The sequence below is a fragment of the Aethalodelphis obliquidens genome, unplaced genomic scaffold (assembly GCF_003676395.1).
Source record: "Aethalodelphis obliquidens isolate GAN/ISIS:26980383/991018 unplaced genomic scaffold, ASM367639v1 scaffold14, whole genome shotgun sequence".
In the NCBI taxonomy this organism is placed as follows: domain Eukaryota; kingdom Metazoa; phylum Chordata; class Mammalia; order Artiodactyla; family Delphinidae; genus Aethalodelphis; species Aethalodelphis obliquidens.
In genome coordinates this window covers 14,612,920-14,640,177 of record NW_020837958.1, presented here as the reverse complement: position 1 = coordinate 14,640,177, position 27,258 = coordinate 14,612,920, and the positions used below count along the sequence as shown (strand labels likewise).

The following is a 27,258-nucleotide window of genomic DNA, read 5'->3' as shown; positions in this document are numbered from 1 at the left end:
TTCTAGCCAGAGGCCAGGGATCCCAAAAGATGGTGTCCTTGGGCGCCAGACTGGGCCCCTCACGGCCACTGTCACAGAACTGGAAACTTGGAACTGGGTAACAGTTTTGAGCAATAGCTTCTAGTGGGATCCTAGTCACAAAGCAGCCCGCAGGGAGCCGGGTTCCAAACACATGGAAAGGGGAGCCAGAATGCGAATCCAGGAGGACTTAGAACTATGGGGAAACCGCACAGGGGGAGGTAGGAAGACACTCCTGGGGGGATTTTCCTCAGCCATTAGCACAGGGCACAGGTAGCCTTTCTGCTTTTTATGTGGTCTCTGTGGCTACAGGGAGCCCCAAGGATACAGACCAAAGGAGACCTTGATCTCCTGTGTAGTCTTGCTTTGTACCTGGAAAAATCATCCAAAGAAGGAAACTCCCTTGGTACTTTTTGTCAAAAGTTCAGAACTTTTCATCAATTCCTTGGTGAACTGTTACAAGACAGACATAAAATGCATTTTCTTGGCTGGAAAACTGTGTTGACTACAGAATAAGCCTTCCAAGAACCAGGGATAAAAATAAGTTGTCTGTCTCCTCTACTGATATCATGAGAGGCCAGAAGAGAGAAGAGGGGCTATACACCCCTTTCTCTATTTTGGGAAAGACATATCCTTACTTGTTAGTTTGTTGATAATAATGGAATGCAAAGCTGGAAGGACCTCCGGGACAATGATTTTCAAACTCTGTAAAACCGTAGGGTTCAGGGAGGTCCCCAGGGTGTCATCATGCAGGTAAGCAAAGGGCCAAAGTCACCTAGGCATCCCTACCCCCAACTTCAACCAGAGCAGTTCTGCTTTAATCTGGTTATGTATTCGGGTCATGTCAGAATGGTTTCATGGCTAAAGAAATGTTTGTTTGGAAGCTCATGAACTACTCCAATGACGTATTTCACAAGGAAAACCGAAAACAGAAAAATGAGATGCAGAGAGACTGAATGACATGTCCACAGAATGTGAATGACTGAATCAAGATGAGAGCCTGGGTCTCCTGACTCCTGGTTCACTCAACATTCATTCAACAAATAGTTATATAGCACTACTAGGTGCAAAGCACTTTGCTTGGTAAGGCGGGAGAGCCAGGATGAGAAAGATGCTCTTGCTGAACCGCAAGGAGCTTAGGATCCAGTGGACCTTAAGATTTTGGTTCCCTGAATACTACCTTAGCATACATACTGGGTTGGCCAAAAAACATCTTATGGAACATCTTACGGAAAAACCCAAACGAACTTTTTGGCCGACCCAATAGCTTACTGATGCTAAAAAGGAAAATGCAGCATGGTGATGTCGCTTTCCATATTGATTAAGCCAGTACCTCTAGATTTGGGCAAATGTTTTTTCATTCTTGTTCTGGAAAATTACTGTTGCTGATACATTTCTAGGTTGACAGTTATTTTCTTTGAGCACTTTGCATACCATGGTCTTCTGGGTGCTGTTGAAAAGTCATCTGTCAGTCTAAATGTCATCCCTTTACAGGTGATATGCCTTTTTTTTCCTCTGGCTGCTTTTAAGACCTTCTCTTTGTCTTTGGTATTCTACCATTTCACTACAGTGTATGTAGGTGTGTATTTTGTTTTATTTATCCTTCTTGTTATATATTGTACTTCCTAAAATGATTATTTATTTCTTCAGTTCTGGAAAATTCTTAGTCATTGCTTCTTCAAATATTGTTTCTTCTTTCTCCAACTTTTCTCCTTTGGGGCTTTGATTAACTGCATGTTAGACCTTCTTATTCCATCCTCTATATCTTTTATTTCTCTTTTATATTTTCTATCTTTTTTTTATCCATTTAATGAGTTTCTTTTTATTTTTTTTCAAATTTTAGTTTATTTTTTTATACAGCAGGTTCTTATTAGTCATCGTGGTACATATATACAATGGAATATTACTCAGCCATAAAAAGGAACGAAATTGGGTCATTTGTTGAGACGTATATTTTCTATCTTCTTGTCTCTTTGTGTTTCATCCTTAGTAATCTCAATTTCATTTTCTAGTTTATATTTCTTTCCATCTGTGACAAATCTATTACTTAATTTGCCTATATTGAGTGTTTTATTTCAGTAATATTTTCACTTCTAAAAGTTCTGTTTGTTCTTCTTCAAATCTGCTGGATCATTTCTGATAATGTTTCTGTCTGGTCAGTTATTTTCTTAAAACATTTCTTACCTTGTTACTTTCTATTTTGTATCTGGAAATTTCAAACTCTAAAGTCCTTTAAGGTCTAAATTTGTTGTTTTTTCTAACTTTCACTTATGTTTTCTGGTGTGTTTTCTGATATTTGATTATGAGCTCCTTTTTGCTTCATCTCAATCTGTGCCAATCCTGAGAGCCTAGGTTAGGAATATCTCTTCCAAAGAGGACTTACAATTGCTTCTGCCTGAGCCTGGGAGCATTACCAACCTTCCTCCCTGGGAGGAGCCGATGTTAGCCCCTTCCAGGTTGGCTGTAAGGGTCTCAGTTTCACCTGCCTCACCTTGCCCTATCCCAGGCTTGATCTCTTAATTGATTACCAGTATGGCATTTGTTTTCCAGGCAATCCCACCTTTCATATTTGTTTGCTACTCATTGTTTCTACCTCTGATTTCAGCTCACAGTTTTTATTTTAGTTTGCTGAGATGTGAGAGGGATGGGGTGGGTAGTGGGTGGAGTCCTTAAGATTTTCCTTATATCCTGCAATTCCTACATGCATTAAAAGCCAGGTTTTATCCAGAATCTACTTGTTATTTACTGGGGAGGCCCTTATGAGTAGGTAGCCTGCCATGATGCTGAAGGGAGAAGCCCTCATTCGGTTTAAAGAATCCTGTGTATGGATTCTCTCTGCTGCTACTTTCTGTCTGGATGCCTTTAGGTTTACAGCCCTATGATCTTATTCCTCAAGAGATCTGGCAGGCCTTGATACCTAAAGAAAAAAATGAATGAGAAGCACAAGCCAATCTTTGTCTTCGCAGAGAGCATTTCTAGATTTTCTCCTGCTCAAAGAGGCTGTGGCCTGGCTGTCTGGTCCTGTCTCTGACCATTTTCCTTTTCTCCCCTCCTGTGTTGATTAAAGTCTTCACTTTTGTGGCATTTCTGATCCCTTATCTTTGAATAGTGCTTTATAGATCACAACATACTTACACATACACTCTCTTGCCTGATCTACTTTGCACCCACGCCCTCTGGGCAAGGTATCCTTGTCCCCATTTCAGAAGAATACACTGAGGCCCAGAGAGGTCACCTGACTTGCTTAGGGACATAAAGTCTATTCATCAGCAAATTAGGGCCTCCACCCGTACTTCCTGGCTCCAGACCCATTGCTTTCCCCCACTAAACCCACTTTCCGTGAGTGAGAAAGTAAATGCAATCAATGATTCATTCCTTATCTAATATTTATTGCTCATCCATGATATAACAGGCACTGTTCCAGGCGTGAGGATGCAGCTGAGAACAAATCCCTTGCCCTCATTACAGTCTAGTTTGTGGCAGATAATAAGTAAGCAATGATATAATACCAGAGTGACAACTGCTATGCCAAAAAATAAAACAGAGTATGGAGACAGAGTAAATGGGGCTCACATGGAATATGGGGCTGGATGAATGAAATGAAGGAAGGAGCCACGGGAAGGACTGGGAGAGAAGCATCCCAGGGGGAAGGAGCAGCATGTACAAAGCCCGAGGCAGGAAGGAACTTGGCAGATTCTAAGAACAACTGAAGGACTCTGTGACTGCAGTGGCCCAGCAAAGGGGGGAATGGTGGCAGATGAGACAGAAGAGTGGGCCGGGGAACATGTTAAGGGAGATCGAAGGGGAAAGTTTGAGGAAAGAAGGAAAGTCTAACCCTTGGAAGTTTGCTTCCCCTTTTAAGTAAGAAGAACCTGTGTGTTGATGGGCACCGGGTTTTAACACATCTCCCTCTATTTGCTCGTCTCTTTCACAGGCCTACAGGTTTTCCCAGCTTCCTGAAATGGTCATGGGCTCTCCCCCTCCACCTGTGCCTCCGCGGACTGGCCCAGTGGCTGTCGCTTCTCTCAGGCGGTAACACATTCCTTTCTTTGCCTTATTTGGAATATTTGCAGAGGATTGGGTCCTGTGCGCCCCTCCCTGACAGATTTCCTTCCTGCCCTGCCCCATTCAGGGTGCATCACCTGTACAGACAACCATGTGCCTGGGACACCCCAAGTACCATGAAGGAAGGGAGTGGGGGCCACAGAGGGTTGACCTACTCTCTTACCATTGAAAACTGAAAGTCCTGTAGAACCCACAATTGAAAAAACCCAAGGTCAACTGCCCCATACCTTGACCTTGAACATCTAAAAATTACTCCAACTTGGGCCATCACAACAGCCGCCTCAAGTCTGGGCACCTCCTGCCAGGTGTGTGCACCCAGAAGGCCCTTTGTTATTGAGGGGTAGTGTCCGAGAGGCCGGGGAGCAGCATGTCTAGGCTCCTGCCCTAACTCTTGACTTGCAAGATGGAGAGGATGAAAGCCCACGAACTTGGATAGGTCAGCTGTGAAACATATATTTAGCAATCTCTTTGCTCTGTAATAGTATAAAAAGCACATGTTTTAAATAAAGATAGACAAGAAACAACAGCCAAGAGCCCTGGGGGAGGTTGGAATAGTCATCATGTCCAAGGCCAGGAGAGACACCCGTGCCCTGGGGCCTGTACGGGCCACTGCCCTGGCCCTCCTACCATAGCTTCCTCCAACATGCTGATCACACACTATTTGTGGGCCACAGGTCTGAACTTTGTCAAAATGGTGAAAAGAAATGAGTTTTCCTCAGAAACGACCTGCCTTCATTTCCAGCAGTTTAGGATGCCGAGCTGTGTGTAGACACCACCCTTTGACCCCAGTCAAGCTTAGGGTGGGATGGGAAGCGGCAGACCAGGGTTCCACCCTAACCTGCCAGTAACGCGCTGTGGAACTCCAGGCACATTGCCTCACCTGTCTGACTCCTGTTTCCTTATCTGTAAAATGAGGGCACTGACCTAAATGATCTCAAAGGCTCTGGGAGTCCTCAAAGGTGGCCGAGTGTACAGAGCAGAAGCCAGGGATTTTCCTAGGATGGTTTTCTAAAGGAGTAGCAGATGCCTGGAAACAGCCTGTGGGAAGCCAGGGCTGTGGGAGTGAGCAAATGGGAGAAGGAGGGATGGAGAAAGGAAGGGAGACCCTATACTACTGAGCCCCCAGCAACCCACCCTGATGTGTAGTTTAATCCTCACAGCCTGTGTTTGACCCTCCCTGGGGAATAGTTGCTCCTGAGGGTTCTGGATTGGAGGAGCTTTTCAATCAGTCATTTGAGCTATGTTTGCTGAAGGCCAGCACCTATTTCTTTTTTTTTTTTTTGCGGGTCCGCGGGCTTCTCATTGTTGTGGCCTCTCCCGTTGCGGAGCACAGGCTCCAGACGCGCAGGCTCAGCGGCCATGGCTCACGGCCCCAGCCCTCCGTGGCACGTGGGATCTTCCCGGACCGGGGCACGAACCCGTGTCCCCTGCATCGGCAAGCGGACTCTCAACCACTGCGCCACCAGGGAAGCCCCAGCACCTATTTCTTATTTCTTCTCTCAACCACCAGTCTCCTCTCATGTCCTGCACCGTCTGCCATCCTTGCCAAATACCAGGAGGTCCCTGCCTTCCTTATGAACCCAGAGGGTTAGACCAGGGAAGAACCTTTGAGATGGAGTCATCCTCCCCTTTCATTTTACAGATGAGGAGCTGGGGCTCAGAGAGAGGAGGCAGCCGGAACCCAGGCTCCCGATGCGCCTCTATTCTGCTCTTACTGTGACAGCCTGCCTCTGCTTGGAGGGTGGCCCTGTGGGCTGGCAGCCTTTGCCTCCCTCCACTCTAATTTTAGGAGAGCCCGAAGTGCCTCTACCAAAGGGAAGGCAGAGCCTGGCTACAGCACCCTTTATACTAGGGGGAGAGGCCCGTGCCCTCACCCCAGCCCCCTCTTCTTACATGGCTTTCTGAGCTATAAGTGGAGAGAGGTGTTAAATGCGCCAGATTCTCTGCTTGCCTGTGGAACTTAAAAAAAAAGTGTTCTTTCATTCATAATGCCCAGAAAGTACTAGGCTCCTGCTTCCGGGAGCAGCCCGAGCTTCCCAGAGCCTAGGGCTTCTTGCTTCCTGCCAGTAGCAGCAGGGAACGCAGTCCCCGCAGCCCTCCAGGGTCTCGGTCCTGGTGACAGGAGGGGGAGTGGCGGCGCACTCCAGACGGAGCCTTCCCATTGGCTGCCGATGATGTCATCACCTACTAGGTCGACCATCCCCAGCTAAGACCCAGCGCTAATTCTTGGCTCATTTTTATGTGGAAATTAAGTGTTCTACTCCCCAGAGACATGAGAGTCACCCTCAGGGGAGCACTGACCTTGAATATCTAAAAATGACTCCAGCTAGGGCCACTGCGACGGCTGCTCCAGGCCTGGGCGTGTAGGCCCCTTTTGTTATTCGGGGGCAAACCCAGGCCTGAGGACCCCGCCGTCCTGGGGCTTGGAGACCGAAGCCATCCTCGGCCGTGATCTGCCCCGGGAGCCCCGCCTTGTCCGGCCGGCCGCGATCCTGGGAGGCGGCTAAGGCGGCCCCTTTCCCCCCCACCCCGCAGGTCCACCTCGGATATTGGGAGCAAGACCAGGATGGCCGAGTCCGCGGGGCCTGAGCCCGCCCAGCTGCACGACAGCGCCTCCTTCGCGCAGGTGTCCCGAGGCCCTGTGTCTGTGGCGCAGTTGGATCAGTCGGCTTTAAATTACTCAGGTGGGCAAGAGGAGAAAGGCCTGGAAGAAGCCCGCGCCCTGCACCAGCCCCCGTGCTGTGCACTTTGTCTTCCCCGCTCTCCACCTTCTACCCGCTACCGTCAGGAATCAAAGCAACTGTATTTCTGGATCCCCTCCGGACTTCAGTAGCCCTGGCTAGAAGAGCTACTGCTTTTATTTCTTAAAAAGATCTGAACTCTGACAAAATATTAAGATAGGTTACGGTCAGGGTGGATGTTCACATTTTGCCAGACTTAAGGCCTTTTAAAAAATTATTATATATATCTTTAAAGCATTCCAGATACAACTGTCCACTCCCAACTCATTCCCCTTCTCCCCAGAGGTGATCACAGTCTTTAAGTCATGGGCTTTCACTCCATATGTATATCTATACAATGGTATATGTTAATGCTTTGTATAGTTTAAATTTACATAAGTGATGTTAAGCTGTACCTTTCCTTTTGCACTTTGTTTTCTCGGCTTAACATTTTCAGGAGTTCTCCAGGCTGTTACACACATGGTGATCTAGTTCACTTGTTCACACTGCCATATGGTATTCCATTATGTGATATGCCACCATTTATCCTATCCCCTAGTGAGAGACATATTGGTTGTTTCCAGTTTTTTGCTATTACAAACAATGTCAATGAACACAGAGGTTTGAACATGCCGTAATGGGTTTTTTCATTTATCCAAACCATACCTTTTAGACTAAAACTGCAAACACCCGGTTGTCAACACTTACTAAAGCATACTGTGTCCAGAAATGCCACCAGTGAAATCTATTCCTTTTGGTTCCTCTTCTTGGCTTTTGAAAAATACCCATCCTCCTGGGAGAAAAACACCTGGCACCCCAGCAGGTCAGGGGTGTTGGGATGGGGATGGGGGAGTTGGTGAGGGCTCGGCAAGGATTGTGAGCCGTCACTTCTCTAGAAAGCTAGGTCTGAGTCCCAGCAGGTGATGCCTCCACTACTGTCTGGACAGGTGAGCAGGGCTGGGGCTGCAGGTGGAGATGGGATGCCTTCCCATCAGCCCTTCCCCCAAGGCCAGAGTCCTCCCATTTCCGAGCTTCCCCCAGCTTGTGCATATGTCAGCCCAGTGGGCGAGGTGCCAGCCTAATCTCGCCCGTACATCTCCTCCATGCCAGGTAATACGGTGCCGGCAGTGTTCGCCATTCCAGCTGCCAGCAGACCCGGCTTCACCGGCTACTTCATCCCGACGCCTCCCTCGTCCTACAGGAACCAGGCCTGGATGTCTTATGCAGGAGAGAATGAGCTCCCGAGCCAGTGGGCTGATTCGGTGAGACCCTCGCTGATTCCCTCACAACTTTACCTGCTTGACACCCTACAGGGAGAAAAGGGATGTGAGGCTGAGAATGAGTGTTTTGTTATCTCAGGCCCCCTTCCACCAACCAGGTGGCTAAAATCAGCTATTAGAGGAGACAGTGCCAGGGAGGGGAGTGTGATGTCCTTTGACACAGGAGCCTTCAGTCAGATTCCACCTCTTTCCAGAGGGCACCCTTAATCAAATACAGTTTTATAATAACTACCATTTTTTAAGTATTTTCTGTGTGCCAGGCACTATATTAGATGTTCTATTTATGTTATCTTATTTCATCTTCACGAGACCTGTCATGTAGGTATTATTTCCCTGATGTGTTCAGCAGTCAAACCTGCATCTTTCTGGCTCCAAAGCCTTTACTAAATTTGTTCCTTTCAGCTTTGAAATCCTGTGAAAAGTTTAGATGCAATACCAGAAAATGAAGGATTAGAAACCCGAGACTGAATTACTTTGCATGTAGATCTAAAGCTTTCTGCCTGTCTTCCAGCTGAAGACTGTCTTTTCATGGTCAGCTGGTTTCTTCCTTCATTATACTAGTAGGAGTTTATGGCAGTGGACCTGGCCCAGCCTGGACCAAAGAGGGGCAGCAACCAGATGAACCTGGATATTCACACCCAAACCTGCCTCTGAGCCACCTGTCAGGCACTGCCAAGTGAAAAACAAAAAACAAGCAAACAAAAATAGCACAATGATGGCCTCTAGAATGAGTTGCTCCACTCCCTGTGTGAGATCATCCATCATGGATAAGAAAGGCAGGCTGTTTCCTAGGGCCCCGTGGTGCTCTATGTCATTTTAGGGTTTGGTCTCAGCATTTGAAATACATCCTAGATTTAGGAAACACACTGACACCTGTGTCATCTTTTCTCTCTGTCCAAACCCCTGGGGTCCATACTTTCTACCCCTACAGGTTCAATTCAACCTCAGTGTTGGTGTCTCTTCTTATTGTAGTGATGCCACATTTAAACAACATCATCAGGGTAAAACTACCCTACGTATATTAATTTTCCTAATAAAGCTATTCCTTTAATTTCCAAAACATTTAAAAAATATATGCCACCCTGAATTTTTAAATTCTGGAATGAATTACAGCCTTCTCCCCTCCTTCTTTAAAAGAAAAACATAATTTAATTTGTCTTTAACAAATGATTCAGCGTCGTTATTATGGCTCACTGTACTAAAATGACATTTGTCAGATGGGCTCTGACGGTGTGTAGGATTATTGCCCCTATGTCAGACATCTCTAAACTATTATAATTTTTGGAATTATTATAAGGCTTAGTATGTTTTTTCTTTCTCTGACCTTGCTCCCAGCTCACACCTTGCTCAATTTCCCCATTTTCAGATATATACTCATCTTTAAATATGCTTTTCCTAATGCTCTGTTATCTGCAAATGAGGCATGTCTGAGCTCATTAGAGTTGTTTGTAGAGCTGGAGTAAATAGTCTCTGAGAGAGTAACTGGAGGGATTCCCTACTGTTCAGTCTACAAATCTAAATGCGGGAGTGTATGGCATCTCTGTTGGTTGTTTGTGGGCCTTTTTTGCTTCCTTTGTCATGCTCAGCTCTTCTAAACAGCTGAACTCACTGGGTGTGAGTTGGTCAGTTCAGAGGTTATTCACCTCCATAATGCCACTTGCAATCTAAACATAATGTGTACTTTTCAGAAAGTAGTTGATACTTGTGCTAATTAGGCAGTAGACCTGCAGCTTTGTCAGCTCACCCTCTGCATGCAGGGTGCACTGGGTGCTTTGCAGGAGTCAGCAGAAGTATTTACAAAACTTGTCCCTTGCCTTCAAGATACTTACAGATAATACTTAGCCAGGCTTATGGTGACATCCAGATACCTTTGGGTTCATGTTGCCTTAAAGATGAAGGAAAAGGAGCCCAGCAAATCAAAACTTAATCTTTGGGACATGATCACCTTGGACTTGATCACCTTTTGGACTTGATCACCTTGCCACCCCCCATTGTGAGGGAGTGCTAGTTTCCTAGTAGTTGTTTTTAAGAGGAAAGTGATTGCTGCAGCCTAAATGGGTCTTTCCTGGAGCCCCATTACCACCTTCAGTTAAGCAGGGTTGTGTGCCCATGCGTGGAGCACGGAAGCCAGGAACCAAGCTGGGAGGTCAGGTGCTTTATTGCATTTGAAATTCAGCACAGGAGGCTCAGAGGGACCAGATGTGGGCTTGAGAAAGATACTCCAGTGGGGAAAATGTTCACCCTCCACATCCATGTGAGAAGAAAAAAGCCCCCACCATCATTTGGATGTCTGACCCTCCTGATCACAGGTATCCAGATATAAGGAGCTAGCTTGTATAAAATCACCTGGACCTGGCTTGACAAATAGGTTTCATCCTTGGTGCTGGATGGAGAGGGATTGAGAGGGGGTTCCCAGGCTCATCAGGAAAGTGTGCTGTGATCAATAGGTGATGCCTGCCACAGGCACTGGCTAGGGAAGGAGTGGTGTTTGCCAGCCCTGGATTTTGGCCCGCAAGGTGTGGTGGCTCCCGCCTGCCTCTACTGTAAGGGAGGAAGAGTGTGTCATCTCCTCATCTTCCCTGCTTCTGAGTATTACCCTGAGGCCACTCCAGTGGTGTCAGGTGTCCCTGGCCTGTCCCAGCCACAAGCACCAAGTTGCTTAATGCTGCAGAACTGGGAGGTCTCAAGAGTTGGACACTGACCCTCAGCTCCAGCTGAACTTGAAATGCAGGGAAAGGGGACATGGCAGCTTCCTTCACAAACATACGGCACCAGCTGGTCATCCTTCGGTGATTTTCAAATTGTGCCGCTCAGAACCCCAGGTCTGAGACACTCCCTACTGTGTACCGTGCACAGTTCTGGGCACTGGTGCACAGTGATAGGTAGGTGAGACACAGTTCTGCCTTCACAGTCGATGCCTGAGACAGGCGATGATATTGTGAGTGATGACTGTTATCTTAGACAAAGTGCATGGAAGGACCTTACAGGGAGCCCTCAGCTAATAGAGGACTGGGGAAGGTCTCCCGGAAGAAAGGGAGTTTGAGCTGAGACCTGACAGGCAAGTCCCGTGTCCTGGCCTTGGCTCTCTGTTAGCCCCCAGTCACCTGTGCGTTCCCAGCTGTGTGGCCCAAGGGCTCGGACAGTCCGGCTCTGATTTTCCTCTGAGATGCAAGTGAAATATATTTGCTACTTTGTCTTCCTTTACCAGGTCTTGTAGGGGAATTAAAGCCCCAAACTTTGGGACATCCATCCCATCACTTCTTCCCTCACTCGGGTCCTTCCCGACTCTTACCTGATCCATTGAGGTAGCCTCAGAACTTATCTCCTCTCCACCTCCAGTGGGTCCACCTCCAGAGTGTCCTTCCTAAAATACAGACCTTTTCCCTGCCTGACACCCGTTGGTGGCTCCCAGGCCAGGCCTTCTCTGGAAGGGTTGTCAGAACCTCTGGCAGGGACTGGGAGAGGCCTGCTTTCCTACTACACATTTGCCCATACAAAATTCTGAATCCTTACCCAACCCCATCCCACTCCATCCTCACCAGCGCCCAGACATCTCTGTAAGGAATGGAAACACGCTCAGTTCCTTAGAAGTGTACCATAGAAAACTTTACTCCGTAGCCTGGCGTTCAGCAGCTGTTTGATCTGGCCCTGACTGCCTGTCTTCCTGAGCTCCCCTCATACCCCACATACCCTCTCTGGTCAGACCAAATCACTGAACCTCCCTGGGTGCCCCTTCCGCTGTGTACCTCCAGGCCTCTGCATTGCTTTTCCCTCTGCCTGGAATGCCCCTCCCACCTTGTCTTCTGAAAAACAGCCTCTTCATCTTCCAGACTCAGAGCTGCTTCTCCCAGAAAGCTGCCTGACTCCTTACATGTGTCCCATTCACGGGAGCACCCCATACCTACGTCATCCATGGGCATTTATCTTGCGGTGTTGCAGTTAACATTATGGGATATAAAGGCCTTTTGTGGATTACCGTGGAACAGCATCCCCTTTTATGGCACTGTTTCTGTGGGAAACTTGATCCTGAATTCCGGATCATTGCCCTGTCCTTATTACTATAAGTGTCCATATATTAAAGCATAGAACTGTGTATCTTCCACTTTTAATGAAAAGAGAAATTTTTTTCAAGAAACCCAGATCATATTCCAGATCCAAGACAGTATAGTGCAGTGACTAACTCCCACCCTGGAGCTGCGTCTCTCAGTGGCTTGTTAGCTGTGGCACCTTCGACTGAGGCACTGTTTGCTTCAGTTTCCTCTTCTATAAAATAAGGGTAACAATACCTACCTCCTAGGTTGTTGTTTTGAGAATTAAATGAGACCACGATTGGAAAGCCCTTAGCACAGGGCTCATTAAGTGTTAGCTATTATCATCAGTGATAAATCCCTGAGTCCTTTTTTTATAAAAATATATACTTAAAGTCTATTTAATTTTTTTAGCATCTTTATTGGAGTATAATTGCTTAACAATGTTGTGTTAGTTTCTGCTGTATAACAAAGTGAATCAGCTATATGGATATATATATATCCCCGTATGCCCATATCCCCTCCCTCTTGCATCTCCCTCCCACCCTCCCTATCTCACTCCTCTAGGTGGTCACAAAGCACCGAGCTGATCTCCCTATGCTATGCAGCTGCTTCCCACTAGCTATCTATTTTACATTTGGTAGTGTATATATATCAATGCTACACTCTTACTTCGTCCCAGCTTACCCTTCCCCCTCCCTGTGTCCTCAAGTCTATTCTCTATGTCTGCATCTTTATTCCTGCCCTACCACTAGGTTCATCAGTACTGTTTTTTTACATTCCATATATATGCATTAGCATACAGTATTTGTTTTTCTCTTTCTGACTTACTTCACTCTGTATGACAGACTCTAGGTCCATCTACCTCACTACAAATAACTCAATTTTGTTTCTTTTTGTGGCTGAGTAATATTCCATTGTATATATGTGCCACATCTTCTTTATCCATTCATCTGATGATGGACACTTAGGTTGCTTCCATGTCCTGGCTATTGTAAATAGTGCTACAGTGAACATTGTGGTACCATGTCTCTTATTGAATTATGGTTTTCTCAGGTTATATGCCCAGTAGTGGGATTGCTGGGTCGTATGGTAGTTCTATTTTTAGTTTTTTAAGGAACCTCCATACTGTTCTTCATAGTGGCTGTATCAATTTACATTCCCACCAGCAGTGCAAGAGGGTTCCCTTTTCTCCACACCCTCTCCAGCATTTATTGTTTGTAGATTTTTTTGATGATGCATTCTGACCAGTGTGAGGTGATACACTGTGGTTTTGATTTGCATTTCTCTAATGATTAATGATGTTGAGCATCCTTTCATGTGTTTGTTGGCAATCTGTATGTCTTCTTTGGCAAAATGTTTATTTAGGTCTTCTGCCCATTTTTGGATTGGGTTGTTTGTTTTTTTGATATTGAGCTGCATGAGCTGCTTGTATATTTTGGAGATTAATCCTTTGTCAGTTGCTTCGTTTGCAAATATTTTCTCCTATTCTGAAGTTTGTCTTTTTGTCTTGTTTATGGTTTCCTTTGCTGTGCAAAAGCTTTTAAGTTTTATTATGTCCCATTTGTTTATTTTTGTTTTTATTTCCATTTCTCTAGGAGGTGGGTCAAAAAGGATCTTGCTGTGATTTATGTCGTGGAGTGCTCTGCCTATGTTTTCCCTCTGAGAGTTTTATACTGTCTGGCCTTACATTTAGGTCTTTAATCCATTTTGAGGTTTTTTTTGTGTATGGTGTTAGGGAGTGTTCTAATTTCATTCATTTACATGTAGCTGTCCAGTTTTCCTAGCACCACTTATTGAAGAGGCTGTCTTTGAACAGGCTATCCTGTTCCATTGAGCTATATTTCTGTTTTTGTGCCAGTACCATACTGTGTTGATTACTGTAACTTTGTAGTATAGTCTGAAGTCAGGGAGCCTGATTCCTCCAGCTCCAATTTTCTCTCTCAAGATTGCTTTGGCTATTCAGGATCTTTTGTGTATCCATACAAATTGTGAAGTTTTTTATTCTAGTTCCATGAAAAATGGCCTTGGTGGTTTGATGGGGATTGCATTGAATCTGTAGATTGCTTGGGGTAGTAGAGTCATTTTCACAATGTTGATTCTTCCAATCCAAGAACATGGTATATCTCTCCATCTGTTTGTATCATCTTTAATTTCTTTCATCAGTATCTTATAGTTTTCTGCATACAGGTCTTTTGTCTCCTTAGGTAGGTTTCTTCCTAGGTATTTTATTCTTTTTGTTGCAGTGCTAAATGGGAGTGTTTCCTTAATTTCTCTTTCAGATTTTTCGTCATTAGTGTATAGGAATGCAAGAGATTTCTATGCATTAATTTTGTATCCTTCTACTTTACCAAATTCATTGACTAGCTCTAGTAGTTTTCTGGTAATGTCTTTAGGATTCTCTATGTATAGTATCATGTCATCTGCAAACAGTGATAGTTTTACTTCTTCTTTTCCGATTTGGATTCCTTTTATTTCTTTTTCTTCTCTGATTGTTGTGGCTAAAACTTCCAAAACTATGTTGAATAGTAGTGGTGAGAGTGGACAACCTTGTCTTGTTCCTGATCTTAGACAAAATGCTTTCAGTTTTTCACCATTGAGAATGATGTTGGCTGTGGGTTTGTCATATATATCCTTTGTTATGTTGAGGTAAGTTCCCTCTATGCCTACTTTCTGGAGAGTTTTTATCATAAATGGGTGTTGAATTTTGTTGAAAGCTTTTTCTGCATCTATTGAGATGATCATATGGTTTTTCTCCTTCAATTTGTTAATATGGTGTATCACATTGATTGATTTGCATATATTGAAGAATCCTTGCACTCCTGGGATAAACCCCACTTGATCATGGTGTATGTCCTTTTAATGTGCTGTTGGATTCTGTTTGCTAGTATTTTGTTTAGGAGTTTTTGCATCTATGTGCATCAGTGATATTGGCCTGTAGTTTTCTTTTTTTGTGACATCTTCATCTGGTTTTGGTATCAGGGTGATGGTGCCTCGTAGAATGAGTTTGGGAGTATTCCGCCCTCTGCTATATTTTGGAAGAGTTTGAGAAGGATAGGTGTTAGCTCTTCTCTAAATGTGTGATAGAATTCATCTATGAAGCCATCTGGTTCTGGGCTTTTGTTTGTTGGAAGATTTTTAATCACAGTTTCAATTTCAGTGCTTGTGATTGGTCTGTTCATATTTTCTATTTCTTCCTGGTTCAGTCTCAGAAGGTTGTACTTTTCTAAGAATTTGTCCATTTCTTCCAGGTTGTCCATTTTATAGGCATATAGCTGCTTGTAGGAATCTCTCATGATCCTTTGTATTTCTGCAGTGTCAGTTGTTACTTCTCATTTTTCATTTGTAATTCTGTTGATTTTAGCCTTCTCCCTTTTTTCTTGATCAGTCTGGCTAATGGTTTATCAATTTTGTTTATTTTCTCAAAGAACCAGCTTTTTGTTTTATTGATCTTTGCTATCGTTTCCTTCATTTCTTTTTCATTTCTTTCTGATCTGATCTTTATGACTTCTTTCCTTCTGCTAACTTTGGGGTATTTTTGTTCTTTCTCTAATTGCTTTAGGTGTAAGTTTAGGTTGTTTATTTGAGATTTTTCTTGTTTCTTGAGGTAGGATTGTATTCCTATAAATTTCGCTCTCAGACCTGCTTTTGCTGCATCCCATAGGTTTTGGATCATCGTGTTTTCATTGTCATTTGTTTCTAGGTATTTTTTGATTTCCTCTTTGATTTCTTCAGTGATCTCTTGGTTATTTAGTAGCATATTGTTTAGCCTCCATGTGTTTTTACTTTTTACAGTTTTTTTCCTGTAATTGATATCTGGTCTCATAATGTTGTGGTTGGAAAAGATACTTGATACAATATCAATTTACTTAAATTTACCAAGGCTTGATTTGTGACCCAGGATCTGATCTGTCCTGGAGAATGTTCCATGAGCACTTGAGAATAAAGTTTATTCTGTTGTTTTTGGGTGGAATGTCCTATAAATGTCAATTAAGTCCACCCTGTTTAATGTGTCATTTAAAGCTTGTGTTTCCTTATTTACTTTTTGGATGATCTGTCCAGTGGTGAAAGTGGGGTGTTAAAGTCCCCGACTATTATTTTGTTACTGTCAGTTTCCCCTTTTATGGCTGTTAGCATTTGCCTTATGTATTGAGGTGCTCCTATGTTGCGTGCATAAATAAATATTTACAATTGTTATATCTTCTTCTTGGATTGATCCCTTGATCATTATATAGTGTCCTTCTTTGTCTCTTGTAATAGTCTTTATTTTAAAGTCTATTTTGTTTTATATGAGAATTGCTACTCCAGCTTTCTTTTGATTTCCATTTGCATGGAATATCTTTTTCCATTCCCTCACTTTCAGTCTGTTTGTGTCCCTAGGTCTGAAGTGGGTCTCTTGTAGACAGCATATATACAGGTCTTGTTTTTGTATCCACTCAGCCAGTCTGTGTCTTTTGGTTGGAGCATTTAATCCATTTACATTTAAGGTAGTTGTCGATATGTATGTTCCTGTTACCATTTTATGAATTAATTTGGGTTTGTTATTGTAGGTCTTTTCCTTCTCTTGTGTTTCCTGCCTAGAGAAGTTCCTTTAGCATCTGTTGTAAAGCTGGTTTGGTGGTGCTGAATTCTCTTAGCTTTTGCTTGTCTGTAAACCTTTTAATTTCTCTGTCGATTCTGAATGAGATCCTTGCTGGGTAGAGTAGTCTTGGTTGTAGGTTTTTCCCTTTCATCACTTTAAATATGTCCTGCCACTCCCTTCTGGCTTGCAGAGTTTCTGCTGAAAGATCAGCTGTTAACCTTATGGGGATTCCCTTGTATGTTATTTGTTGTTTTTCCCTTGCTGCTTTTAATATTTGTTCTTTGTATTTAATTTTTGATAGTTTGATTAATATGTGTCTTGGCATGTTTCTCTTTGGATTTATCCTATATGGGACTCTCTGTGTTTCCTGGACTTGATTGACTATTTCCTTTCCCATGTTAGGGAAGTTTTCAACTGTAATCTCTTCAAGTATTTTCTCAGTCCCTTTCTTTTTCTCTTCTTCTTCTGGGACCCCTATAATTCGAATGTTGGTGCATTTAATGTTGTCCCACAGGTCTCTGAGACTGTCCTCAATTCTTGTCATTCTTTTTTCTTTATTCTGCTCTACGGTATTTATTTCCACTATTTTATCTTCCAGGTAACTTATCCATTCTTCTGTGTCAGTTATTCTGCTATTGATTCCTTCTAGAGAGTTTTAAATTTCATTTATTGTGTTGTTCATCATTGTTTGTTTGCTCTTTAGTTCTTCTGGGTCCTTGTTAAACGTTTCTTGTATTTTCTCCATTCTATTTCCAAGATTTTGGGTCATCTTTACTATCATTACTCTGAATTGTTTTTCAGGTAGACTGCCTATTTCTTCTTCATTTGTTTGGTCTGGTGGGTTTTTACCTTGCGCCTTCATCCGCTACATATTTCTCTGTCTTCTCATTTTGTTTAACTTACTGTGTTTGGGGTCTCTTTTTCGCAGGCTGCAGGTTCGTACTTCCCATTGTTTTTGGTGTCTGCCCCCAGTGGGTGAGGTTGTTTCAGTGGCTTGTGTAGGCTTCCTGGTGAAGGGACTGGTGCCAGTGTTCTGGTGGGTAGGTCTGTTTCTTGTCCCTCTCGTGGGCATGGCTGCGTCCAGTGGTGTTTTTTGGGGTGTCTGTGAACTTAGTATGACTTTAGGCAGCCTCTCTGTTAATGGGTGTGGTTGTGTTCCTGTCTTGCTAGTTGTTTGGCATCGGGTGTCCAGCACTGGAGCTTGCTGGCCGTTGGGTGGAGCTGTGTCTTAGTGTTGAGGTGGAGATCTATGGGAGAGCTCTCGCTGATTGATATTACGTGGAGCTGGGAGGTCTCTGGTGGTCCAAAGTCCTGAACTCGGCTCTCCCACCTCAGAGGCTCAGGCCTGACACCCGGCCAGAGCACCAAGACCCTGCCAGCCTCACGGCTCGGGAGAAAAGGAAGAGGAAAAAAAGGGAAAAAAAACCCCAAAAAACAACAGATAGAACCCCAAACCAAATGGTAAAAGCAAAACTAAACAGACAAAATCACAGAAAGAAACAAAAAACAACAAAATAGAAACAAACAGTCAGAACCCTAGGACAATGGTTAAAGCAAACCTAAACAGACAAATCACACAAAGAAACATCATCTGCACACTCACAAAAAGAGAAAAAAAGGAAAAAAAATTTTAATTAAAAAAATAATAAACTTTAAAAAAAGAGAGCAACCAAACCAATAAAAAATCCACCAATGATAACAAGCACTAAAAACTAAACTAAGATAAACATAAGAATCAGAAACAAGTCAGATGCAGAAAGCAAACCCCAAGTCTACAGTTGCTCCCAAAGTCCACTGCGTCAATTTGGGGAACATTCATTGTCTATTCAGGTATTCCACAGATGGAAGGTTCATCAAGTTGCTTGTGGGGATTTAATCTGCTGCTCCTGAGGCTGCACGGAGAACTTTCCCTTTCTCTTCTTTGTTCGCACAGCTCCCGGGTTTCAGCTTTTGTTTTAGCCCCACCCCTGAACATAGGCCACCCTCAGGCGTCTGTTCCCGCCCAGACAGGAGGGGTTAAAGCAGGGGCTGATTAGATCTCTCTTGCTCACTCAGGCTGGGGAGTGGAAGGGGTACAGTAGTCATAATTGTAATTCGGGGCGAGCCTGCAGTGGCAGAAGCTAACATGACATTGCAACAGCCTGAGGTGTGCCATGTGTTCTCCTGGGGAAGTTGTCCCTGGATCTCAGGACCCTGGCAGTGGTGGGCTGCACAGGCTCCTGGGGTGGAGGGGGGTGTGTGTGTGTAGTGACCTGCGCTTGCACACAGGATTCTTGGTGGCAGTGGTGGCAGCATTAGCATTTCATGCTTGTCTCTGGGGTGTGAGCTGATAGCTGCGACTTACACCTGTCTCTGGAGCTTGCTTAGGTGGTTCTCTGAATCCCCTCTCCTTGCGCACCCCGAAACAATGGTCTCTTGCCTTTTCGGCAGGTCCAGACATTTTCCCTGACTCCCTCCCGGCTATCTGTGGCATACTAGCCCCCTTTAGGCTGTGTTCACGCAGCCAACCCCAGTTCTCTCCCTGGGGTCTGACCTCTGAAGCCCAAGCCTCAGCTCCCAGCCCCTGCCCCGCCTGGCGGGTGAGCAGACCAGCCTCTCAGGCTGGTGAGTGCTGGTCAGCACCGATCCTCTGTGCGGGAATCTCTCCGCTTTGCCCGCTGCACCCCTGTTGCTGCGCTCTCTTCTGTGGCTCCGAAGTTTCCCTCCCACCCACCCTCAGTCTCCGCCCGCAAAGGGGCTTCCTAGTGTGTGGAAACTTTTCCTCCTTCACAGCTTCCTCCCAGAGGTGCAGGTCCCATCCCTATTCTTTTGTCTCTGTTTTTCCTTTTTTCTTTTGCCCTACCCAGGTACATGGGGAGTTTCTTACCTTTTGGGAGGTCTGAGGTCTTCTGCCAGCGTTCAGTAGGTGTTCTGTAGGAGTTGTTCCACATGTAGATGTATTTCTGATGTATTTGTGGGGAGGAAGGTGATCTCCGCGTCTTTCAGCTCCTCCATCTTGAAGGTCTCTCCCGCAAGTCCTTTGACATCCATAAAGAACAACACCTCTTTTGGCTAGATGGTGCTTATATTAAAAAGGTAGCCAGGTAGATTCAGATGTAGATTCAGGTATGTGCCCACTGTTTGCATACTGTTTAAAACACGTATTTAATTCATCCAACCAGCAGATCCAGTGAGTCCAAATCACCTATTTTCCAAACAGACTCCAGCTTTTGTATCCATACAATGGTGCGTTGCCTTCATTTTCTTCTAAATCTCTTTCCTTGTCCTCAGTTCCCTCCTGCTTTGGTATCGAGTGTGTCCTATGACTTGAGCCGCTTCCTGACCCCAGGTCCTTGTCTTCTCTCCCAACATGCTTTGTAGGTCCCCCTCCCGGGGTACATCGAGGCTTACCCCCGGTCCCGGTATCAGCAGAGCTCACCCTCCAGGCTCCCTCGCCAGTACAGCCAGCCAGCCGGGCTGCACCCCAGCTTGGAGCAGGCCCCGCTGCCCTCCGCAGCAGCCTCACAGCAGAGCCTGGCGGAGAACGACCCGTCCGACACACCCCTGACCAACATCTCCACAGCGGCCCTGGTGAAGGCCATCCGGGAAGAGGTGGCCAAGCTGGCCAAGAAGCAGACGGACATGTTTGAGTTCCAGGTCTAATGCCTTCACCCACTTCCAGACTCTGAGGAAACAGTCTTTGGTTTTCTCCAGCCTGGCTTGATGGGTCTGGAGGCACAGACGATGTGGGCGTTTTTCTCACCCTCAGTTTCTAAAAACGTGAACAGTGGGGCTTCTGGAGAACAGGAAACTCTTGAACAACTGGATGCTTGGCTTATTCAACTGATTGTATGTCAACAAGTCCCCATGTGGGACCATATGTTTGATACTCTGTTACATTAACTGTTTGAACTGAGGGTGTATTTCCCTACGGAGCCTTAGTCACGAGAGATGCTCGCAGATCTGCAGATTCCTGTCCAATGCCATATTTTAATAAATCATCACCAGAATGGGGAGAGCACAGCTCTATCTTCGGTGACCTCTGCATGTTAACTCTATTTCTGTGTTAAAGGCAATGCAGGCGTGTGATGAAGTCCCAGACTGTACTCTCTCTCATTCAGCCATGGCTGTAATCATTGCAATCACCTCCCGTCTCCAAGGGAGACACTGACTCCAGCCAAGAGAGCTGAGTCCTTTTCTTTTAAAGGCTCATATTCAAAGTCAAATAAATTGGATTAAAATCAGTACTGTCAGTCAATGACTGCACCTATGAACAGTCCTGACTCTTTTCCCCCCGCAATTAATTCAACAAAGGCCAAGAAAGAGAGAAGATGAGCGGGAATGGTGGATTCGTGTTGACAGGTTTTTGAAAAGGTGTTGTCATTTTGGAAATGGAGTATTCTGCAAGCTGGGCTCTGGCTGGAAGAGCATCGGTGCTAAGAGCTTTAAAGGTCCTACAAAAGAAAAACAGGTTTTCTTTGCCCTGCAACGAAGGTGGCCTGAGAACGAAGCTTCTCTCTTTTGGGGGACGATAGACACATCGACTTTTACAAGGAAACCTCTGTCTCTTCAGCGATGATGTCCAGCATGTGCTGCCCAGTGATACAAAAGGAAATAGTCATTGATGCCTGTTAGAAGCAGGAACAGTGGACCCAGTCTCCCCAGGCTGCAGCCTCTGTTCATAGAAGCTTCTGAATGCAGAAAACCTGTTGATTTACATTTAAATGTAAATAACATTTTTAAAGGTGTATGGAGTTAGCCAGTCCCCTCCCGCATTCCTTCCCATAGTTAGTTAATAGACATAGGAGGACCTTTGCCAAAATGGCAGGCTTCTGACCTCATGACCGTGATGTTGCAAATCAGCCTCCCTGGCGTGGCAGGTGAGCCTCCAGAGCTCTGGGTGGACAGTACCTCGCAGCCCTAAGGCACCAGCTGCTGACTGTCAGTGCAAAAGCAAAACAGGTACTGACTTCAGGTAGCCCAGGGGAGGGGACACCGTGGTGTCCTCACCAACTTTGGGAGCTATGCTCAATGTTGGGGACTTACTTGGTGTCTGTTGGAGAGTGAGGTCCTGTCCTGCCTTCTCACCCATGATCCATCTAGCTTCAGCTTGTATCCATCCCCTCTGAGTCCATCTTTCCATTCTCCTCATGAGTTTCTTTGGTCTTTATTGAGAGAAGAAGCTGGAAATTTTAACATTCAGAGAAGAGTAGGAGTGGAATTGATTAGAGTGGGAGAGTCAAACTGTCAAAGCACAGACTTTTCAAAGAAGCTGTTTTTATTTCCCAATGGCAAATTGCCCTTTCTGGAATGTTCTGGAGATGCTGTGTCATGGAATCCCCAAACGAGTCTCTTGTCCTGATGATATTAGGTAGTGTCCTTTTGGTATGCCGGTTGATCTTTCATAGTGTTAGTTTTTTGTTACTTAAAAAAAAATCAGCTATAAATAAAATGTATTTTTGTAATTTCCATGTGTATATATGGTATATTTCTACCAATGGCCGCTTGTTGTAGTCCAAAACCTAAATCAGTTTGCAAAACACTTTGGACAGTGCAAGATTTTACTGACAGATTAACACAATGCCTAAGTCTATCCAAATAGGTATTCTGTGCACTTGAATGAACAAAGAGCCAAAGAAACTCAGCCTTTTCATGCAAACGGTATGAGTCCGATAAAGTCAGCTACATTGTCCCGCCTTATCAATGATATGAATATTTCATCAGTGCAATGACATCAACCCGGTACTTTGTCTACTTGGTAAATGCCTGGAAATACTGTATGTTAAAATGAAGTTCCAAGACCTTAGTGTAATTTAAGTGTAGGCACATGCGTTCAAGACAGTGTGTTTTGGATGTACCAGTGACTCACAGAAGAGGAGCCCACGGTGTGCGGTGGTCTGGCTCCAGCTGGCTAAGAGGATGCAGAAAAATCATGGTGAGCTGTGTAGAACCCCATGAAATAGTCAGTCGATGGAGATGGCTAAAAATACAGCATGCTAAATCAGACACTCTTTTAAACGAGATACTGCAGGTTTAAGAGCAGTATATGGGAGGAACACCTTAAGTTGAGAAGAAATCAAATCTGTGTTGTCCCACCAATACGAAGATGGCCGCCATTGTTTGATATTCTGTGACTAAGATGTGGTCCCTTTTCTGAAGAGTGTCCTGACCCCATGGAGGTTATGGATACCTGGACAGCTGACTCTGAGAAAAGGCAGGTGGACAAAAGTGCCCTGTGGAAGTGAACACAGAGTTCCACACAAACCCAGAGGCTCTGTGTTCCTCATCACCCTCCAGACAGTTGAAGAAGCCACAGAGGACATTGGTGACCTCAGAGAAGGAAGCTAAAGTCCGAAGAAGTAGACTGACCTGCCCGAGGCCTCCAGCCCAAGCCCACTGACTCACGATCGGGCTTGCTTTCCATTTCACCATGCTGCCTGCACGCTTGCCTGCGACATGTTTCTTGAACTGCGCTAGGAAGTTCAAAAAGTAGACAAGGGTCATATGAGGGACTATCTACGCTCTTGTGAAGAAAAAAGATAATTGAATATGTAAAGAACTTCAGATAAAGTGTATGAGGACAATGCGTTTGTGGCATAATAAACATTTTTCGGAACTAGTTTCAACGTGAGTTTTCTGCATTCGTGAAAAGAAAGGCATTTTGGCTTTTTCCAGAGAGCGCCTTCGAGGAAATGGTGTTCTCTGCTGCTGTTCAAGACTTCAGGGCTGTGTTCTTCTCTCAGTGCCGTGGGTCCAAACAGGCAGGTGGGGAGGCCACAGCAGCTTGTCACCGAGAGGCAGCCGAGTCTGCACTTTGCATTAGGGGAGGCGATCCCGTGGTATAGGAACGTAAAAGTCTATTGCGTGCCCTGGTACCTACCACCCGAGATGCATTGGTACCTGTGGAATAGGAACTTGCCTCTTTCAGGGTGTGCTATGGACTGAATGTGTCCTCCACAATTTCTATGCTGAAATCCTAACCCCCAATGTGATGGTATTAGGAGGTGGGGCCTTGGGAGGTGCTTAGCTAGTGAGGGGAGCCCTCGTGAATGGGATTAATGCCCTTATAAAAGGGACCCCAGAAAGCTCTCTTGCCCTCTTTTCTGCCACATGAGGATAAAATAAGAAGTCGACAGTCTGCAACCCAGAAGAGGGCTCTCACCAGGACCTGACCATGCTGGCACCCTGATCTTGGACTTCTGTCCTCCAGAACTGTGAGAAATAAATGTCTGTTGTTTGTGAGCCACCCAGGCTATGGTTCTCTGGTATGGCAGCCTGAGCTGACGAATGACTAAGACAGGGTGGATCGCGTAGGAATCAATTCTCCGGTGCCAGAAGAAGTTATATTGTGCATGTGCTAATTTAAGAATTCAGCAGAAGGGCATGTAATTTCTGAGCATTCTTGATGGAAGAATGGGTAGGATATTGTTAGATTTGTGATATAAAAAAAGAAGACTTCTGAGAGTCCGGATGGAGGAGGAGAAAGATTTAAATACCTGACTAAAATAAGTGCTTCTCTAACAGGCAGAAATTAACAAAATAGATCAAAAGATTTAAATACCGATTACCAATAAATAAGCTTCTTTTTTCTACGTAACACACAGGCACTCATTGTTTAATGAAAAAAAATAACGGGGCTTACCTGGTGGCGCAGTGGTTGAGAGTCCGCCTGCCGATGCCAGGTTCGTGCCCTGGTCTGGGAAGATCCCACATGCCGCGGAGCGGCTGGGCCCGTGAGCCATGGCCTCTGAGCCTGCGCTCCGGAGCCTGTGCTCCGCAATGGGAGAGGCCACAACAGTGAGAGGCCTGCGTACTGCAAAAAAAAAAAAAAGAACAGATACTATTTTAAAGTTTGAGAACAGAATTTAAATGTCATCCACTCCTATTACACATCAGAAAGTAGTTTGGACTTTTCTAACAAAATACAGCCAAATACGCTTAGGGAAAGATAATCATTTAGCAGTGACTGACTTGGGTCCAAGTATTAGAAATTAAATGCAGCCATTTAGTCCAATCTTGAAGATATTCTAGTCAAGGACCTTTGTGAGGACCAGAAACCCATTCACACTTGCTCAAATGTAGAGACTGACTGAGCAAATACAGGCAGACCTCAGAAATATTGTGGGTTTGGTTCTAGACTGCCACAATAAAGCAAATATCACAATAATGTGAGTCACATTAATTTTGGGGTTCCCAGTGCATATAAAAGTTATATTTACACTATACTGTAGTCTATTAAATGTGAAATAGCATTATGTCTAAAAAAATACATACCTTAATTTAAAAACACTTTATTGGTAAAAAGTGCTAACCATCACCTGAGCCTTCAGCGAGTTGCAATCTTTTTGCTGGTGGAGGGTCTTGCTTCAGTGTTAATGGCTGTGGACTGATCAGGATGGTGGTTGCTAAAGGTTGGCACGGTCGTGGCAATTTCTTAAAATAAGGCAACGATGAAGTTTGCTGCATTGATTGACTCTTCCTTTCATGAACGATTTCTCTATAGCTGCAATGCTGTTTGATAGCATTTTGACCACATTAGAACTTCTTTCAAAATTGAGTCAATCCTCTCAAAACGCTGCTGCTGCTTTATCATCTAAGTCATATTCTAAATCCTTTGTTGCCCTTTCAACAGCCTTCACAGCATCTTCACCAGGAGTAGATTCCATCTCAAGAAACCATTTTCTTTGCTCATCCATAAGAAGCAACTCCTCATCTGTTAGTTTTATCATGAGATTGCAGCAATTCAGTCACATCTTCAGGCTCCACTTTTAGTTCTCTTGCTGTTCCCACCACATCTGCAGTTACTTCCTCCACTGAAGTCATCCATGAGAATTGGAATCAACTTCTTCTAAACTCCTGTTATGTTGATATTTTGACCTCTTCCCACGAATCACAAGTGTTCTTAATGGTATCTAGAATAGTGAATCCTTTTCAGAACGTTTTCAGTTGACCTTGCCCACATCCATCAGAGGAATCACTATCTATGAAGCCTTACAAAATGCATTTCTTAAATAATAAGACAAAGTCAAAAGTACTCCTTGATCCATGGGCTGCAGAATGGATGTGTTAGCAAGCATGAAAACAGCATGAATCTCATTGTACATCCCCATCAGAGCTCTTGGTTGACCAGATGCATTGTCAATGAGCAGTACTATTTAAAAAAAGAATCTTTTCTGAGCAGTAATCTCAACAGCGGGCTTAAAATATTCATTAAACCATGTTGTCAAACAGATGTGCTGTCATCTGGGCTTTCTTGTTCCATTTATAGAGCACAGGCAGAGTAGATTTAGCATAATTCTTAAGGGCCCTAGGGTTCTTGGAATGGTAAATGAGCATTGGCTTCAACTTTAAGTCACCAGCTGCATTAGCCTCTAACAAGAGAGTGAGCCAGTCCTTTGAAGTTTTGAAGCCAGGCATTGGCTTCTCCTCTCTGGCTATGAAAGTCCTGGATGACATCCCCTTCTAATATAAGACTGTTTTGTTGTATGGCTGTTAGCATAACTGATGGCCATCTTGGACGCTTAGTTTCTCCTGTCCGTTTACTGACTTCACCCAGGACTGTACTGTGCAGTGAATCACTTCTCTGTCATCAAAGGCTTTGTAGTTAATAGATACTGTTTAATAATCGTTAGGACCCGGTAGCCTCTATGCTCTCTAGTCCCCCCAAATGATGAAAACCTTCCCTAATGTAATCCCGGTGCCCATGAGACTAGTTACCCATCATAAATCTTGACTTAGGAATGCACGTCCTGTTTCCAAGCACATACCTCCATATTCTAGGTTAGCGATAAAATTGTCCCAATGGCCCCTCGGCAGTGCAGAATGCTTCTGGATTGTTGTCCAGCCAATCCCACCCTGTGAGTAAATTACCCTGTAATAAACTGATCCGTTGATTACATGGAGCTTCCTGCCTAATTTTTCAGTCTCAAGATGCCTTCTCAGTCTGGTGGGTACTTTTCATTCCCTCTGTCCTCCAACATTCGTCTACATTGACAGTCTGTTGTTCAGTGCAGTCACCTTCATTAATCATCTCAGCTGTATCTACTGGGTGACTTGCTGCAGCTTCTGCATCAGCACTTACTGCTTCACCTTGTGCTTTTATGTTTTGGAGACGGCTTCTTTCCTTAAAGCTCATGAACCAAACTCTGCTGGCTTCAAGCTTTTCTTCTGCAGCTTCCTCACCTCTCAGCCTTCATGAAATTGAAGAGAGCTGGGGCCTTGCTCTGGATGGGGCTTTGATTAAGGGAATGTTGTGGCTGGCTGGATCTTTAGACTACTAAAACTTTTTCCAGACCAGCAATAGGCTGCTTTACTTTCTTATCATTTGTGTTTTCACTGGAATAGCACTCTTAATTTCCTTCAAGAACTTTTTCTTTGCGCTCACAACTTGGTTAACTGTTTGGTGCAAGAGGCCTAGCTTTTGGCCTGTCTCAGCTTTCAACATGCCTTCTTCTCACTAAGCCTAATCACTTCCGGCTTTTGATTTAAAATGAGAGACATTAGACTCTTTCTTTCACTTGAACATTTAGAGGGCATTGTAGGGTTATTAATTGTCCTAATTTCAATATTGTTGTATCTCAGGGAAT

General features: G+C 44.6%; 1 protein-coding gene across 1 annotated transcript in view; it reads left to right on the top strand.

Annotated features, from left to right (window-relative positions):
- The window catches only part of KIAA1549L (KIAA1549 like), a 134,177-nt gene extending 112,036 nt beyond the window's left edge, over positions 1-22,141 (top strand). Inside the window, exons 17-20 of the mRNA XM_027115069.1 lie at positions 3,953-4,050; positions 6,619-6,767; positions 7,914-8,065; positions 20,054-22,141. Of these exons, the coding sequence (XP_026970870.1) occupies positions 3,953-4,050; positions 6,619-6,767; positions 7,914-8,065; positions 20,054-20,335 (681 nt within the window). The 3' untranslated portion in view covers positions 20,336-22,141. The remainder of the gene's footprint in view (positions 1-3,952; positions 4,051-6,618; positions 6,768-7,913; positions 8,066-20,053) is intronic.
- The last annotated feature ends 5,117 nt before the right edge of the window (positions 22,142-27,258 follow it).